The 17,763-nt window shown below is 50.8% G+C and overlaps 1 protein-coding gene across 4 annotated transcripts in view; it reads left to right on the top strand.

The window, feature by feature from the left end:
• Nucleotides 1–6,836, top strand: part of SH3PXD2B (SH3 and PX domains 2B) — a 127,227-nt gene extending 120,391 nt beyond the window's left edge. For all 4 annotated transcript variants that reach the window (XM_030573474.1, XM_030573477.1, XM_030573475.1 and 1 more), the window contains one exon: nucleotides 1,760–6,836. In XM_030573474.1, the coding sequence (XP_030429334.1) occupies nucleotides 1,760–3,292 (1,533 nt within the window). In that variant the 3' untranslated portion in view covers nucleotides 3,293–6,836. The remainder of the gene's footprint in view (nucleotides 1–1,759) is intronic.
• Nucleotides 6,837–17,763: the final 10,927 nt, after the last annotated feature.

Raw genomic sequence — 17,763 nt, 5'->3', positions numbered from 1 at the left:
TGCACTTGGAGGGTTGATTCTGTGCCAGGCAAAATGAGTCTCCGGTACATGGAAGGGATCCTCCACATGCTCATAGCAATTTGGAGCCTCTGACCCTCGAATGCCCTAGTGGACGCTTGTGTTTGGCCCAGTGGCAGGGTGCTGTGCTCCTGCACCAGAGGCCATTGGAAGCCTCTTGACTAATAGTGGTAGTTTCTTCCTCCTTCCAGAGATGGGGCTTTCATTCACCTAGTCACAGGTCTGGTCTACACTTAAAAGTTTTGCCCGCATATCTGTGTCTGTTAAGAGTCTGAAAAAATCTCACACACTCCTGCTGGCATAGCTGTGCTGGTAGAAGCCCTAACACATGCCATTATACTGGCAAAATAATCCTGGTATAGGCTATCCTGACAAAAGGACTCTTTTGCCAGTATAAAAGCTGGTCTTCTCTTGGACAATGGAAGCTGCATCTCCACTTGCTGGTATAGCTACACTGGCAAACCCTTTCTAGTGTAGACCCAGGGCAATCTAACTTACCATGCCGTCAGTGGCTGGGGGTTTTAGTGATCTGCTTGTGGTAACTGTCCTGTAGAATTCTGGGATCCACAGGATTGTAAAGGTGGAACTACTGCTCATTGCAAGCCAGCCCCAAGCAAAATAATGTAACTGTCTTGGCTGGATGTCTCAACAGTGTCACCTAGTGGCTAGTTGCATTATGTGTCTTGATTTTTTTTCCCCTTTGAAGTCTTGAAAAATCTCAGACTGTCCTTGTCTCCTGTTCAGGGTCAGATAGAGCTGAAAGGTGACTCTGAACCCAGCAGAACCTCCCTCATGTGCTAGTGTGCCTGAGATGTTTTTTCTTTTGAAAAATACTGTGAATTTGGTGCTCATGAAAATGGAAAATGTAGAAAAGCCTGTATCTCCAAATGGGCATGTGGGTTTAAAAACATGGGCCAGAATCAGCTAAGGCCAGACAGAGTGCAGGCACTGAGACAGCTTCCCCCCCTACACATATGCTGGTACACCTCTGTCTTGACCTGCAGCCTTTCTGCTATTCCAGCCCCACTGCTCTGCCAATCCACCTCTCTCCTGACCTGAACCATCCTCTGTAGTGAGAGAGACCCAGGATTGAAATAACAAACAGCTCTGCCAATGCATCTCAGTCCTGACCTAGAGCACCCCTTGCAATTCTATCCTCACCTCTTCTCATGAAACTCCTCCTGCAGGCCCCCTGCTCTTGCACTGCCAGTCATGTCCAACGTGCGGAGTGTTCTGATGTGGCAGTAGTAAAAACTTGATTTAAATCCATTAGACTCACTTCCCTGTGACTATATCAAGTTTTAATACTGGGCTTGTGGAGTTGACAACAGTGAGGTCTAGTACCTGGAGCACTGGACTGGGACTTGGGGAAACCTGAGTTCTCTTCTTGGCTCTGCCACTCCCCTGCTGGCTGAGTTTGGGCCAAGTCACTTCACCTTTCTGTGCCTCAGTTTCCCCACCTGTAAAATGAGGATAATTCCCTCTTATAAAGTGCTTTGATATCTCTGGATGAAAAGCGCTATAGATGAGAGGTGGTATTATTATCTTTATTATTATTATTATTATTTGTTGGCCCATTGTACCTGCTGCCTCCCTTTCATGCTCATGGTCCAATGTTTCAGAGGTGAGAGCCTCCATTTCGAGGCCACACTTTTTTTGCCCTTTGATTCATAGGCAGCTGTTGTGCAGAGAGGCCTGGTTATGTACTTCTAAGATGTGATGGTCGTGTTTTTTCTTCCAGGTGATCGAGAAGAACCTGAGTGGGTGGTGGTACATTCAGATTGAGGAGAAGGAAGGCTGGGCCCCAGCTACCTTTATTGATAAATACAAGAAAACTAGCAATGCTTCTAGACCTAACTTTCTAGCACCGTTGCCTAATGAGATGGCCCAGCTCCAGCTTGGCGAGGCCACTGCGGAGCGCAACACCAATGAAGAAGCCACTGGGCCATCCAGGCCTCTGCCTGAAGCTCCACCTAATGGTATAGACTGTGGAATGAAATGGGCCAAAGACTGGAAGGGAAAGGAGGTTCTCAAGAGTGCCCCCTCGGAGAGCGGTGATGTAGCTGCTGGGTATGAGGAGATCTCTGATCCGGATACAGAGGAGAAGCCCAGCCTCCCACCCAGGAAGGAGTCGATTATTAAATCCGAAGGTGAGTTAACGGAGAGGCAAAGGCCTCCACCCAAGCCCCCAGGCATGATCTTGCCAATGATCCCTCCAAAGCAGACAGCCGCCCCGAGGGACAGCAAGAAGCCAGAGCTGAAAACAGAAAAAGGAAAACTGTTCCAGCTGAAAAATGAAATGGGCCTGGAGTGCGGGCACAAGGTGTCAGCCAAAGAAGTGAAGAAGCCGAACCTCCGACCCACTGTCAAGCCAGCCAAGCCAAAAGCTGAGCCCCCAGAAGACAAGTCTGAGCCAATGACCCAGAATCCCTTCTTGAAATCAAAACCTCAGATCAGGCCGAAACCAACTGCAGCCTCCAGGACAGACCCACCTCAGGCAGATGATAAACTGGACATTGGCAATCTGAGAAGCAAGCTCAGACCTGCTAAGTCCCAAGAGAAACCCTCTGAGCAGGACCCCATGCCTACTGAAAATGTCTTCAATAACAATGTGCTCCCAGCAGAGGTTTCTGGCAGGCCTCAGGAGCGATTGAGTGTGGAGAACAGACCCCCAACCAAACAGGATAGCCAGATCCCAAAGGAGGCTCCAACCAGAGCTCCCTTCAGCCTGCCAAAGATGGCCGACAGTGAGCCCAAGAACAGCTCCCCGACTCCCAGAGAGCCACCACTTCAGCGGCCAGTGGTGCCACCCAGGAGACCTCCTCCTCCAAAGAAAGTGGTATCCTCCTCCTCTGGTCCCACTGCAGAGCTGAAAGCCCCACAGAGGGAAGTGCCTGAAATCAGAGCTGCCTCAGTGCCTGGCCGGCCCATGCTGGTTCCGCCAAAGGCCAAACCATTCCTGCCTGCTATGTGCCAAGATGAAGCCAAAGGGAAAAGCAGCTTAGGCCCAAAGGTAACATCCAAGCAGGTGGAGAGAGGGGAAGCCAGGGAGAGGACAGCTGCCCCCTTCACCAGTCCAGATATCTCCAAAGAAGCCCTCTATGTGGCTGTGGCAGATTTTGAAGGAGACGAAGAGACCAGCAGCTTTAAAGAAGGGACCTTATTTGAAGTTCGTGAGAAGAACAGCAGTGGCTGGTGGTTTTGCAAGGTCCTAACTGGTGGACCTTGTTGGGAGGGCTGGATTCCCTCCAATTATCTAAGGAAGAAGCCATAGCCTTCCCTCAGTTTACACAGTTGAAGGTTCCTGTTCTTTCACCCGAGTATTTAATTAGCTTATTAATTTATAGTTTTTCATAATGCTGGCTTAAAAATATGCGGAATACTGTACATTCCAATTTGTGCCATTCCTGAGGCAGAATTCAAGAAGCAGGCTTGACATAACGCAGCTAGGCCTTCATTCCTGCTCTATCTGCTCCCCCCTGCATAGGAAATACTTTCCTCCTTTGTCCATCTATGGCAGCCCAGCCCCTGTAGATGGACATGTGAAGTTGTTTCTCAACAAGCTTCTTGGTGTATGTTGGCTAACGCAGTTCCTTCCCTATCCTAGAAAAATTATTGGTACCCACTAGGCTTTTTGATGTGACAACAGGGAAACCACAGGAAATTCAGCCACGATCCAGGTAAAGAAATGAAGCCAGCCCCACTCACCAAATGGAATCTGGAATAACAAAAAGAGTTGCTTTTCCTGGTGGCTCAGAGTCATTGTTAAATGTCTGATACTGTATAGCCAAGTCCGGCCTTACATAGGAACCACAGGAAACCATGGGGGCAGGGAGAAACAGTACTGTAAAATCAGGTCCATATAGCTGTGTGTGCATTAACATGCTCACTCATGGCCATGTGTCGCAGTCCAGTTAAGTTTGTGCCTTGCTTGCTTGTACCATCAAACACAGTCCTTTTACCTCTTGTTTCCTGTACAATGATGTGTGTTAATTTAAATATCATTTTATTTTTTAAAAAAGATAAACTAATGGAATGGAGGATCCTCTGTGCTGGGCCAGGGCCCTGCTTCAACTTGTGGCTGATGGTGATTCAGGCAAGCTCTGTCACATTTCATTTCAGTGGCTGGAGAGAACTATATGCAGCATGGTTCACAACGGGCTTGGCAAGAGAACTTGGATGATCGTGGGCGAGAAGGTGCTGGTATCATCTAGTACAGTCCAGAGTGTGGACTTGGTCCCTGGAGGTGAAAAAGAAGAGGGGAGCATGTGTGACTTTTCTGGTACTCAGGTGTTGCTGTTTCTCTTAGGCTTGGCTCTCCCTTGTTTCGCTTTCCTTTGGGGTGGGAGAATATAGTGCCTTTTGTTGATACCTTGCTTCCCATTTAAAGAGTTCTCATCCCCTAACCATACTGGGCTTGTTAAACTCTCTCTGAAATGGTTTATCTGCCTGTTTCTTCATCTATCTTTCAAGCTGTTCTCGAGATACTTCCACTGTGTCCTCCATATCTGTGCATATGTCGGTGTGCTTGGAGGTTTCACTTAAAATAAAGTGTGTTTCAACATTTTCACCCTCCTGCCTGCATGGATTAACCCCACTTGCTTGCAGTGTTGCTGATTCCAGGAGGAAAGTAGATTTTATCTGATTGGCTGTCATTCCCTCACATCCCTTTCTTTCCTTTTGTATTCAACTCACTGTGGATTCAGCGCAGTGCCTTCTCGAGCCTAGAAGAGTTTTAAACCCCACTTTTGAGGATTACCACTTGCTCCTTCCCACCTGCCACATGCTAACTATAGCAGCAAGCACTGCAGAGGTGACTCCACAGATACAGTTTCCATAGACGGAATTCTGCACAGGTTCCAACAAAAGAAAAGTCCAACAGAATCAGATACTGGCAACCTTATTGATGCAGCATGACAAGTCATATCAGGGCATTTTGTCCCCATGCACACAGTCCCATCCCCTGGACAACTATTCATTTAACTCCATTCCTATTCATCAAGTCTTTATCACGAAGGTATATGTAGGATTATCAGTCTTAGTTTATAGAACACAAACTTAGTGAGAACCGTACTGTACATGTCTCTTTCTCTTTCTCCATCCCCCTTTCTCTTTTTTTCCTTTGTCTAGAGCTTTATAAGATTGCAGCTTGTGGGTCATGTGGTAACTAATAATCTCATTGTTTTTGGTGACCCGTGGTAAATACTTTATAATAGGATCCAACAATGCAAGGTAACTCGTGTAGTATTGGTGATGTGCTTATATGCTCCCAGCAGAATCGGGTAGAAATGTAACCCTGCAATGTTGCTGCATTGCATCTCTTTGCTCAGTTAAAATTCTTCCTTTGTATAAATAAGGATGTGGCTGATTATGGGTTAAAAGTGGGCTGGCCAGCAGTAAAACTTTCTTTGAGTTGTGAAGGTATTAGACAGATTTGTGTCCCTTCTCTTTCACTAGCCTTGGGCTGCTACTATGCTGTTAGTTCGCATACACATACTCACACTAGCTTGATGAGAGCTAGCACAAGTACAGACAGCAGTGTGGCCATGGTAGCACGGGCAGCGGCATTGCTTAGCCATCCTGAATACGTACCTACAGGGTGCAGGTGGGTTTGTACTTGAACCAGCAAATATAGACACTATGCGTGCTTTACCTATGGTATTTCAGCTCTCTCTGTCACGCTTAGACTTCATTGATCTTTGTTCCGTTTCAGTGAGACAATGTCATTTCTGTTGCTTTGGTGCCAAATTAGGGCTATTTTCCCCCAGACTAAATGCTGAGATTGTGTTAATGAATGCTTCATGCTGTAGAACTCTTAATACATTGAGCCAACTACAGTGATAATTACAGGATTGATCTGTGCCTTACTGCACAGGCATCACATAGCTGTGGGTTAGTTACCTTCACCTGCTGTATAAGCGGTAGTAACACTTCAAAGGATCACAAGCCCTATAAACTAGCTGGCTTAGAGAACACAAATAATCGTCTAATGCCCCTGCCATTTCCTAGTCTTTCCCAGACCAGATATTGCACCGCCCTGCCCTTGCCATATTTTAAATCAGAAAGGGTCTCAGGCTGGCAAAGAGGATCCCAGTGTGGAAAAGGCTGAGAACTTTACTACATAACACCCTCCTTTTTATCTGGGATCTACAAGAAAACTCTTCAGACACAGATAGTATGGTTCAGTGCTCAGAGCAGGGGGGACAACCTTCTGGTTTCTCCCTGTCTGTGCTACTGACGCTCTGTCACCACAGGCAGGGCATGTCACCTCTGTGCCTTGTTTACCTGTCTGTAAAATGGGGGTAATTCTACTGACCTACCTTGCTGGGGGATTGAGAAGCTCAGTTAGCTAATGCTTGCAAAGCACTTTGAGAACCTAAGCCAGAAGGTACTGGAGAAGGGCAGAGTTTCATTTTAAATATGATTCCCTGATACCTTAGCATTAAACTCCCCCATTGTTACAAAGTACCTGCCTTCCATGGAAATCCTTCACCATGCAGCTCAGTGATTAGCATTTGCTGTATGGGTGAACAATACTCTTACTTTCTGTATAACAAACCAGGCTTTGCGGCTCTTCAGTTCAGTGTATCGCAGGCAGGCTGGAGGCCTCAACTGCAAACTATGGAAGACTGTTTGTTTGTCTCCTTATACTATGTAAACACGTATAAATCTCTACATTACTGTGGGTGGGCAGGGGTGCCTGAGGAAGGTAGATATGGCCTATGTAAATGCCATATCTATACTTTCGCCATTAGGCTTGTTTGGTATATGGGGGAAAGGGGGGATTTTTTGCTTTGTTTTTTAAATAAAAAAAACTGCTTGACTGGTTTCAAGCAGAATTGTGACCATGTCTGTGGTTGGTGTGTGTTTGTGCTGCTAAGGAGCTGGCTGTCGTGGAAGTTGAGTCTTGGCACTGGGCTTGGGGGCTGCAATGTAGTGTTATTTTGGAAAGTATGTTGCATCCACTTTAGAACGTGACAGCAAATCCACACAGTACCAGGCCCTTCTGTTTGTTGCCTGTTCTCATTGGGGAGCGAAAGGGATTTCTCTCCTCCATCAAGGTTTTTACACAGTGTCAGCGCAGCTTCTTCATTTATCACTTTATTTGCCCCCCTTGTGTCCATCACAATAGCCGGTGACCCACATTTCAGTCTGTACTTCTTAGTTGGGAACAGAGGAGCTGCTCTTCAAAGACCTCCTGACCTCTTCAACACCATCCAAAGAGCCGCTGATCATCTCTGCTGAACAGACTGTAAAAATGGCTATACTGAGTCAGACTAATGGTCCATCTAGCCAGTATCCTGTCTTCCAGCAGTGGCCAATGCCATATGCTTCAGAAGGAATGAATAGAACAGGGCAATAATAGCGTGATCCATCCCCTGTTGTACAGTCCCAGCTTCTGGCAGTCAGAGGTTTAGGGACAGCTGGAGCATGGGCCATCTGCTAATAGCCAGTGATGGATCTATCTATCCTCCATGATAAGTCCAGCAGTCCAGCATCCTGGGACAGAGAATGGGAGTGCAATGGAGTTTAGCTGCAAAGAGAAGCTTTTTAAACTAGTTGTTTTTCTAGGGGGAGCACTATGGAAAGAGTGAGATGTAAGCTAGAAAATGATGCATAGTCCATTATTACTTATAGTATGCTAGCACCTAGGAGCCCTGGTCATGGACCAAGAACCCATTGTGCTGTTTGCTGTACAAAGAAAACAAAAACACAGCCCCTGTCTCAAAGAGCGTACCATCAAAGTATCAGACAAGAGACAACTGGTGCATACAACAGACAGGCAAATTCTTGGCCCTGTTCTGGGTTGGCCTCCAGTAGAGATGAATGAAATGCCCAATTGGCCTTTCTCCTGGTAATCAGAGCTCATCATGTACAGCAAGCACTGGAGGATCGTGACAGTGTAGGAAGGAACAGCTCTCTGTCCACTGATGCATCTACAGTTAATAGCAACAGAGGAAAAGATACACAGATATGGAAAGGTAAAGAGAAGGAGCAGCAAACACCAGGGAGGAGCAGTAAAAGACGGTTACTCACCTTTGTAACTGTTGTTCTTCGAGATGTGTTGCTCACATCCATTCCAGTTAGGTGTGCGCGCTGCGCGTGCACGTTCGTCGGAAACTTTTTACCCTAGCAACTCCAGTGGGCCGGCAGGTCGCCCCCTGGAGTGGCGCCGCCATGGCGCCCAATATATATCCCTGCCGGCCCGCCCGCTCCTCAGTTCCTTCTTGCCGGCTACTCCGACAGTGGGGAAGGAGGGCGGGTGTGGAATGGATGTGAGCAACACATCTCGAAGAACAACAGTTACAAAGGTGAGTAACCGTCTTTTCTTCTTCGAGTGATTGCTCACATCCATTCCAGTTAGGTGACTCCCAAGCCATACCTAGGCGGTGGGGTCGGAGTGAGAAGTCGCGGCATGGAGCACTGCAGTTCCGAAGGCCGCATCCTCTCTCGACTGCTGGACCAGGGCGTAGTGGGAAGCAAAGGTGTGGACCGATGACCAGGTCGCTGCCCGACAGATTTCCTGGATGGGCACACGGGCCAGGAAAGCCAGCGACGACGCCTGCGCCCTGGTAGAATGCGCAGTCACACGGCCCGTAGGGACATGGGCCAAGTCATAACAGGTCCTGATACAGGACGTAACCCACGAGGATAACCTCTGGGAGGAGATAGGAAGCCCTTTCATACGGTCCGCTACCGCCACGAAAAGCTGGGGGGATTTGCGGAAGGGTTTGGTCCTCTCTATGTAGAACGCGAGAGTTCTACGGACATCCAGCGAGTGGAGCTGCTGCTCCCTGCCTGAGGAGTGAGGTTTTGGGAAAAAAACCGGGAGGAAAATCTCTTGGTTGACGTGGAAGGCTGAGACCACCTTGGGTAGAAAGGCAGGGTGTGGTCTAAGCTGCACCTTGTCTTTGTGGAAGACCGTGTATGGGGGGTCCACCACAAGGGCTCGGAGTTCCGACACCCGTCTAGCTGAGGTGATAGCTACTAGAAAGGCAGCCTTCCAGGAGAGGTAAAGCAGGGAGCAAGTAGCTAACGGCTCAAAGGGGGGCCCCATGAGCCGGGACAACACCAGGTTAAGATCCCAGGTTGGAGCAGGGGGACGGACGTTAGGGAATAACCGTTCCAGCCCCTTAAGGAATCTCGACACCGTCGGGTGAGAAAAAACGGAGCGACCGTCCGCACCCGGGTGAAAGGTGGAGATAGCTGCCAGATGGACTCGCAACGACGATAAGGCCAGACCATGTTCTTTGAGGGACCAAACATAATCTAAGATTTCGGATACCGAAACTTCCATAGGGTGGAGATTTCTCTCTACGCACCAACAGGAGAAGCGTTTCCATTTTGCCGAATATGTGGCTCTTGTGGATGGTTTCCTGCTGCTCAAGAGCACCTCTCTCACAGGCGTGGAGCAGCGCAGCTCAGAACCAGTTAGCCACGCAGGAGCCACGCCGCTAGGTGCAGCGACTGCAGGTCTGGGTGACAGAGGGACCCGTGGTCCTGGGTAATCAGGTCCGGATGAAGGGGCAGGGGAACTGGGTCGGCTACGGCCAAGTCTAGCAGCATGGTGTACCAGTGCTGTCTGGGCCATGCCGGGGCCACCATGATAACACGAGCCCTGTCTCTGCGCACCTTCAGGAGGACCTTGTGAATCAGAGGGAACGGAGGAAACGCATAGTACAGGTGGGTCGACCACTGGATGAGGAAGGCATCCGCTATCGACCCCGGCTCCCTGCCCTGAAAGGAGCAGAACGCTTGGCACTTCCTGTTCCCCTTGGACGCAAAGAGGTCCACCCGGGGATAACCCCACCTCCGGAAAATGGAGAGAGCGACGTCCGGTCGAAGGGACCACTCGTGTGACAGGAAGGATCTGCTCAATCGATCCGCCAGCGTGTTCCGTACTCCGGGAAGGAAGGAAGCCTTGAGGTGAATGGAGTGGGCTACGCAAAAGTCCCAGAGTCGTATCGCCTCGAGGCACAGGGAGGAGGACCTGGTGCCGCCCTGCTTGTTGATATAATACATGGTCGTCGTGTTGTCCGTGAACACGGCTACACAACGACCCTGAAGCTGATGACAAAACGTTTGGCAAGCAAGGCGGACCGCTCTCAACTCCCTCATGTTGATATGTAGCCCCACCTCCTCCTGGGACCATAGGCCCTGCGTCCGCAGGGTCCCTAGGTGGGCCCCCCAGCCTAGATCTGAGGCATCCGTTGTCAGGGATACCGAGGGCTGAGACGGGTGAAAGGGAAGACCCGCACACAATACGGACTGGTCCACCCACCAGCCGAGGGAATCTAAGACCTTCTGGGGGACTGTGATTAACATGTCTAGCGGTTGCCTTGGTCTGTAATGACTGATAAGCCACAGCTGGAGAGGCCTCATGCGGAGCCGAGCGTAGTCGGTCACAAAAGTGCACGCCGCCATGTGGCCTAACAGGGTTAGACATGTCCTCACTGACGTCAACGGGGCTGACCGCAAGCGTTGAACGATCGCCGCCATGGTCTGGAACCGCTGCCGAGGCAGCGAGGCCCTGCCCACAGTGGCGTTCAGGACGGCCCCGATAAATTCCACCTTCTGAGTGGGCCTCAGGGTGGACTTGTCTGTGTTTATAAAGAGGCCCAGACTCGCAAACATGCCGGTGATCACGCGGACATGGCTGTACACCTGCTGTTCCGACGTGCCCCGAATCAACCAATCGTCCAGATAAGGGAACACGTGGACACGGTTGCGCCGAAGATGCGCCACGACAACTGCCATGCATTTTGTAAACACCCTCGGGGCCGTGGACAGGCCAAACGGGAGGACCGCAAATTGATAATGACGAGCCCCCACAACGAAGCGGAGGAAGCGTCTGTGGCGTGGCCAAATGGCAACGTGGAAATACGCGTCCTGCATGTCGAGGGCGGCGTACCAGTCTCCCGGATCCAGGGATGGAATGATGGTCCCCAGGGATACCATGCGGAACTTCAACTTCACGAGGTATTTGTTGAGTTCTCGCAGGTCGAGGATAGGCCTGAGGCCCCCCTTGGCCTTGGGGATCAGAAAATAGCGGGAATAAAACCCCTTGCCTTTCTCGTTTTCGGGAACCGCCTCTATAGCTCCTTTGCTGAGGAGCGTCCGCACCTCCTGCCGAAGGAATTGCTCGTGAGAGGGGTCCCTGAAGAGGGACGAGGAAGGAGGGCGGGAAGGAGGGAACGAAACAAACTGCAGGCGGTACCCCGTCTGCACCACGCTCAAGACCCAGCGGTCCGATGTTATTTGGGACCACGCCGGGAGGAAAAACGAAAGGCGGTTGGAAAACGGAGGGGAAGGATCCGTAGGGGAAACTGTTACTGCGCCCTCGAGCGCACCTTCAAAATGAAGGCTTAGGACCAGGCGGGGGTTTTGAGGAGCCTTGGTTCTGCCCCCCTTGGTTCCCCGACTGCCTGCGCCTCCCGTTCCTGCCGCGGCGCCTGTAAGGGTCCTGCCGCTGGCGGAACTGGGAAAACGGCCGACGGTGCTGCTGTTGCTGCGGCCTAAAGGGTCTACGCTGTGTCACGGGGGTGTGCATCCCGAGGGACCGCGCAATGACCCGGTTGTCCTTTAAACTCTTAAGTCTGGGGTCTGTCTTATCGGAAAACAGGCCCTGGCCTTCGAAAGGAAGGTCCTGTATCGTGTGCTGGAGCTCTGGCGGAAGGCCGGAAACCTGCAGCCAGGAGATGCGACGCATCGTAACTCCTGACGCGAGGGTACGGGCAGCCGAGTCCGCAGCGTCCAAGGAGGCTTGCAAGGCCGTGCGCGCGACCTTCTTGCCTTCGTCCAAGATGGCCGTGAACTCTTGGCGAGCATCCTGTGGCAGCAGCTCCTTAAATTTGTCCACTGCCACCCAGGAGTTAAAGGCGTATCTGCTCAGCAGGGCCTGTTGGTTAGAGACCCTGAGCTGCAGCGCCCCAGCCGAATACACCTTACGGCCAAGGAGGTCCATCCGCCTGGCTTCTCTGGATTTGGGGGCCGGAGCCTCCTGGCCGTGACGCTCCCTATCGTTCACCGATTGCACTACCAGTGAACCGGGAGTCGGGTGAACATGTAAATATTCGTACCCCTTAGAAGGGGCCATGTACTTCCTCTCGACTCCTTTCGCTGTCGGAGGGATGGAGGCCGGGGACTGCCAGATAGTATTGGCATTGGCCTGAATGGTCCGTATAAACGGCAGGGCGACCCTGGTGGGAGCATCGGAAGAGAGGATGGTAACAATTGGGTCCTCTATCTCCGAGACCTCCTCTGCCTGCAGACTCAGGTTTTGAGCCAATCGCCTGAGGAGGTCCTGGTGCGCCCTGAGATCCAGCGGGGGGGGACTGTTGGAGGAGGTACCCGCCACCGCCTCATCCGGGGAGGAGGATGATGAGACCCCAGGCACAATAGTGTCCAACTGAGGGTCTTCCTCAGCCCTCGCCTCTGTCTCCGGAGCCGCAGCGGAGTCCTGCTGTTTGGACCCTTCGTCCCCTTCCGGGGAGGGAGGGGGGCGAGACAAAGAGGCTTCAGGGGCCCTACGCTCCGCAGTCGCCGGCCTAGCAGGGAGCTGCTGGGGGCCCTGGGCCTGATGGTACGCCCAGGGTGTCCAGAATCCCCACTGTGGGGGGCCTTGGTCCTGCAGCGGCGGATCAGCAAACAGCGCCGCCTGCCGGTCGGTGCCCAGCGCATAGCCGCTGTCCGTCTGGGAGGACACGGACGGCTGCCTGGAGGGCCACGGCGGGGCCGACCCTGGATGGTACGGGTCTGCGCGGGCCGGCACGGAGGATCGTCTCGGTGCCGGGGACCGGTGCCGGGAGTCATAACGGTGCCGGGACCGGGACCGGGATCTGTCACGGTGCCGGGCGCTGCTTCGGGACCGGGATCTGTCACGGTGCCGGGCGCTGCTTCGGGACCGGGATCTGTCACGGTGCCGGGCGCTGCTTCGGGACCGGGATCTGTCACGGTGCCGGGCGCCGCTTCGGTGCCGGGACCTGCCACCAGCTCGGTGCCGGGAGGTCGAGCGAGATCGGGACCGGGACCTGCCACCAGCTCGGTGCCGGGAGGTCGAGCGAGATCGGGACCGGGACCTGCCACCAGCTCGGTGCCGGGAGGTCGACCGGTGCGGCGAGTAGCGTCGGGACCTGCTCCTGGAGTCGCGGTGCCGGTGTCGACTGGAGCCTGACCGCGACCGTCTCGATGCCGACCGGTGCCGCGAGTGCGACCGGTACCGCTGAGGGGAGCGTTGCCGGGACTGCGAGCGGCGTCGGGATCTGGAGCGCCCAAGACGTCGGGGCCTGGATGGCGAACGACTGTCCGTGGGCGGTGCCGACATCATGGGCTTGCCTCTGGACGTGACCCGCACCGGAGGAACCGGGGGTGGCAGCCAAGTAGGCTCCGTCAGGGCAATAAGGTCCCGAGCCGAGGCGAAGGTCTCCGGTGTGGATGGGACCATTATCTCAACCCCAGATCTCATGGGGGAGCTCGGCGGCACCGGACTCAACAGACCCGCCGGGCCCGGAGTCAACGGTGCTGACGGTGCCGGCGGCGCCGCGGCCGATGTCGAGGCCGGGCGTTCAAGCCGGGTCTGCCTGGCCGGAGTATTAGACTTCGACGGCCTAGGCACTGATTCCGGTGCCGGAGAAGGTCGGTGCCGAGGAGTCTTCTCGGTGCCGGAGCGATCCGGTGCCGGTGCCGAAACCACGGTCTGCGAAGTCGACGGGTCAAGTGCCGCCTCCATTAGGAGAGTTCGGAGCCTCTGATCCCTCTCCTTTTTTGTCCTCGGCTTAAAAGCCTTACAGATGCGGCACTTGTCAGATCTGTGCGATTCCCCGAGGCACTTCAGGCACGCTTCGTGGGGATCGCTGGTAGGCATGGGCTTCTTGCAGGCCGCACATTGCTTGAAGCCTGGCGAAACAGGCATGAGCCTGGCGCCCGGTGCCGGGAAGGGCTAAGCCCCCGGCAAGAAACTACTTAACAGCTATTTACTAAACTATCTACTTAACAATACTAATTAACAACTATATAGAACTAGAGATAAGCGATAAACAAGCGATAGAAACTAGGAGAGCTAGGGACGTGGAGGACAGCTATGCCGCGCTCCACAGTTCCAACGACCGACACGGCGGTAAGAAGGAACTGAGGAGCGGGCGGGCCGGCAGGGATATATATTGGGCGCCATGGCGGCGCCACTCCAGGGGGCGACCTGCCGGCCCACTGGAGTTGCTAGGGTAAAAAGTTTCCGACGAACGTGCACGCGCGGCGCGCACACCTAACTGGAATGGATGTGAGCAATCACTCGAAGAAGAAGTCTGAATTTGTTATTGCTTCATATAAAGCTTAATATAATGCTGTATAGATAGCATAGTATGGGGTGAATGGTGTATGCAAGTTTGTCCAATAACAGGTTCACCCAAGGGAGGGTGGCTCTCAAAGCCAGCCCTGAGTATTTATAATAGAAATTACACAGCGGCACTTTATTAAAAGGCTTAAACATAGGCTGAGTATATTTATTCAGGGGGAGAGCTTTATGGGGCGGTGTGATTTGCTTTTAGATGCCCTGAGCTCTTTTCTGTTCATTTTAGCCGTGTAAGAAATAGGTGCCTTGAATCCAAAGATCCACATGGAGGCCCAGGTTCATTAGCACAGAACTGTCATTTCTCCTACCTGTTCCAAACAATAATCCTGTGATGCTTTGCTGCTCATTGTGCCCCATTTCATTGACCCAGCTGCTGAACCTCCACACACAGCTGGGGAAGTTGGTGAGGGTTGGATGTGCATATCATAAATAATGTCCAGCCAAGAAAATGGGTCTTGCCCAAGCTGTGCCTAAAAAAAAATCAATTCCCCCATCCCAAATGCGAATATGTGTGTTATTGTTCTAATTTATCCATCAAGTGTTTATACAAGGCCCCATGCACTGTCGGAGATGAACAGGAGCACCAGTCCTTCTTTGTATTCTGTGTTTTGTTACACTGGCCCATGAATTGCATTGTGATAAAGCTGAACATTTGGATCTGGGGCCAAAAAGTCCCCACAACATCTGTTGTTGATGTGTTTTGGACCAAGACAGCTTCTAATGGTGCATTGGGAAAAGTTCACTTGGAAGTATCCCTGGGAAGTCGCTGCTGCCTCCATCATACAAGGTGAGACTATTAAGCATACAGTTTTCAAGTTCTGGAGAACATCCTTCTTTATCTTCAGGGCATACACACCATGAGCTTCCCCCAAACCCTTCCTCCTTGTGCTTCCAACCATCTCTGGGGAGGCAGTCTAGTAGATATGACTCTGGATTGAGAATCAGGAGAACAGAGGTGTATTTCTGCTGGGTCAGCTCTAGGGGCCTCTGCTTCCCCTCTCATGCTTGGGTCTGTATGTTTGTATTGTCAACTCTTTAGGGCAGGCTGCTCTGCTTAAAACTACAACTGCTGTCCCATGCTCAGTGCCTAAAGCAATTGCAAGAGAGAGGTCATAATGACCTGCTTTAACATCTAGCCCTCTTCTGAGTGCAACAAGAGGAGCACGAACGTCTTGGCCAGATAAGCAAACATAAAAGGCTGCCTTGCAGCTCCACTCATCTTGCTGAGCTTGGGAATCTGGCAACAGCTTGGGTGTGAACAAGTGTCCACATCACAAAAACCACCACTGCCAGTGGCACCAAATTTCTGCTTTATCAGCTGTCTCCTGAGGTAGGTCGAAGACTCACCAAGCAGACACTCCTACTCAGGGGAAGCCTGCACTGTTTTATTATTATTTATTGTTTGCATTACTGTAGCATCAGTCATGGACCAGGCCCCATTGTGCTAGGCCATGTACAAACAAGAACAAGAAGATGGTGCCTACTCCAGGGAGCTCGCAGTCTAAGTAGATAAGAGAGAACAGGTTGGGACAAACAGAAGAATACAGGGAAACAATGAGACAGTTGATTAGCACAATAGGCAGTGGTCTCAATGCAGCAGCAACCTTGCCTCTGTAAAGTTTTTATATGCATCATGGCAAAGGAGAGTTTGGAAAAGGTGTTTGAAGGAGGATATTGATGTCGCTTTACATGTGTTTATGGGGAGCTCTTCCAAAGCAAATGGGGCAGCCTGGGAGAAAGCACAAAGGTGTTTGAAAATGTAACAAGTGGTTGATGGGAGGCTGGCATCGTGGGCTGATTGGAAGTGAGTATGCTCCATAGTGAATGAGAGATGATGGGTAGAGTGGGGGTTGACTGTGAAGGACCTTGAAAGTGAAGAGAAACAGCTTATGTTTGTTGCAATAGACAAGCCAGTGGGGAGGGATGTAAAGCATTGGGATCAGATAGGAGATTGGTTTCAGCAGCAGCAGCATTCTGAATGGACGTGGTGAGGGCAAAACTGCATTTGTCAAGGCCAGAGAAAAGTGTGCTGCAGTAATGGAGATGTTAGTCTTGATTATGACCAGCAAGGAAGAATTGGTTGCAGATCTGAGAGGGCAAGGCAACTTGAGTGAAAGTTATCATGAACTTGCTGGTGGATTCTCTGCAGCTTGAGGTCTTCAAACCACAATTTGAAGACTTCAGTAATTCGGACATAGGTTAGGGGTTTGTTATAGAAGTGGATGGGTAGGGTTCTGTGGCCTGCTTTGTGCAGGAGGTCAGACTGGATGATCACATTGGTCCCTTCTGACCTTGAAGTCTATGAGTCTATGAACTGATAGGCTTCATGGTTTTAAGGAAAGGAAGGAATGAGAACAGAAGAACAAGGATAATATACTTTAAAAAGCAGACTTTCGCAAATTCCAAGAACTGGTAGGTAAGGTCCCGTGGAAAGAAAATCTAAGGGGAAAAGATGTTCAGGAGAGCTGGCAGTTTCTCAAAGAGACAGTGCTGAGGGCACAACAGCAAACTCTCTAGATGCAAAGAAAAGATAGGAAGACTATTAAGAGGTCAAGATGGCTGCATCAGGAGCTCTTTAATGACCTAAGAAGTCAAAAGGGAATCCTACAAAAAGTGAAAAGATGAACAAATTGTTACAGAGTACAAAAGAATAACACAAGCATGTAGGGACAAAATCAGAAAAGCTAAGTCGCAAGATTAGTTACACCTTGCAAGGGACATAAAAGGCAATAAGAAGAGGTTCTATAAATACGTTAAGAGCAAGGGAAAGATGAAGGAAAGTGTAGGTCCTGAGCTGGAAGGAGAGCTAATAACAGATGACTCCTAGAAGACTAATGTGCTTAATGCCTGTTTTGCTTCAGTCTTCACTAAGAAAGTTGATTATGACCAGATGCTTAACATAATATTAACAACAAGGAGGAAAGAACACGAGCCAAAACAGGGAAAGAACTGGTTGAATAGTTAGATGTGAGATATATTTAAGTCAGTAGGGCCTGACAAAATTCACTCTAGGGTGAACTGGCCAAAGCAATTTTGGAATCATTAGCAATCATCTTCAAGAATTCATGGCAGATGGGTGAAGTCCCAGAAGACTGACGAAGGGCAAATGTAGTACTTATATTTAAAAAGGGGAACAAAGAGGGCCCAGGGAGTTATAAACCAATCAGCCTAACTTTGATGCCTGTAAACGTACTGACATAAATCGTTAAACAATCAGTCTGTAAGCACCCAGAGAATAATAGGGTTATAAATTAATGCCAACATGGATTTGTCAAGAATAAATAATGCCGAACAAATTTAATTTCCTTCTTTGACAAGGTCAAAGCAATAGGGGGAAGCAATAGACATGATATATCTTGATTTTAGTAAAGTTTTTTACATCGTCCCACGTGACATTC

This window comes from Gopherus evgoodei, chromosome 8 (genome assembly GCF_007399415.2).
Source record: "Gopherus evgoodei ecotype Sinaloan lineage chromosome 8, rGopEvg1_v1.p, whole genome shotgun sequence".
Classification (NCBI taxonomy): domain Eukaryota; kingdom Metazoa; phylum Chordata; order Testudines; family Testudinidae; genus Gopherus; species Gopherus evgoodei.
Note: the sequence above shows the minus strand (reverse complement) of the source record. Positions and strands in the feature narration are given on the sequence as shown.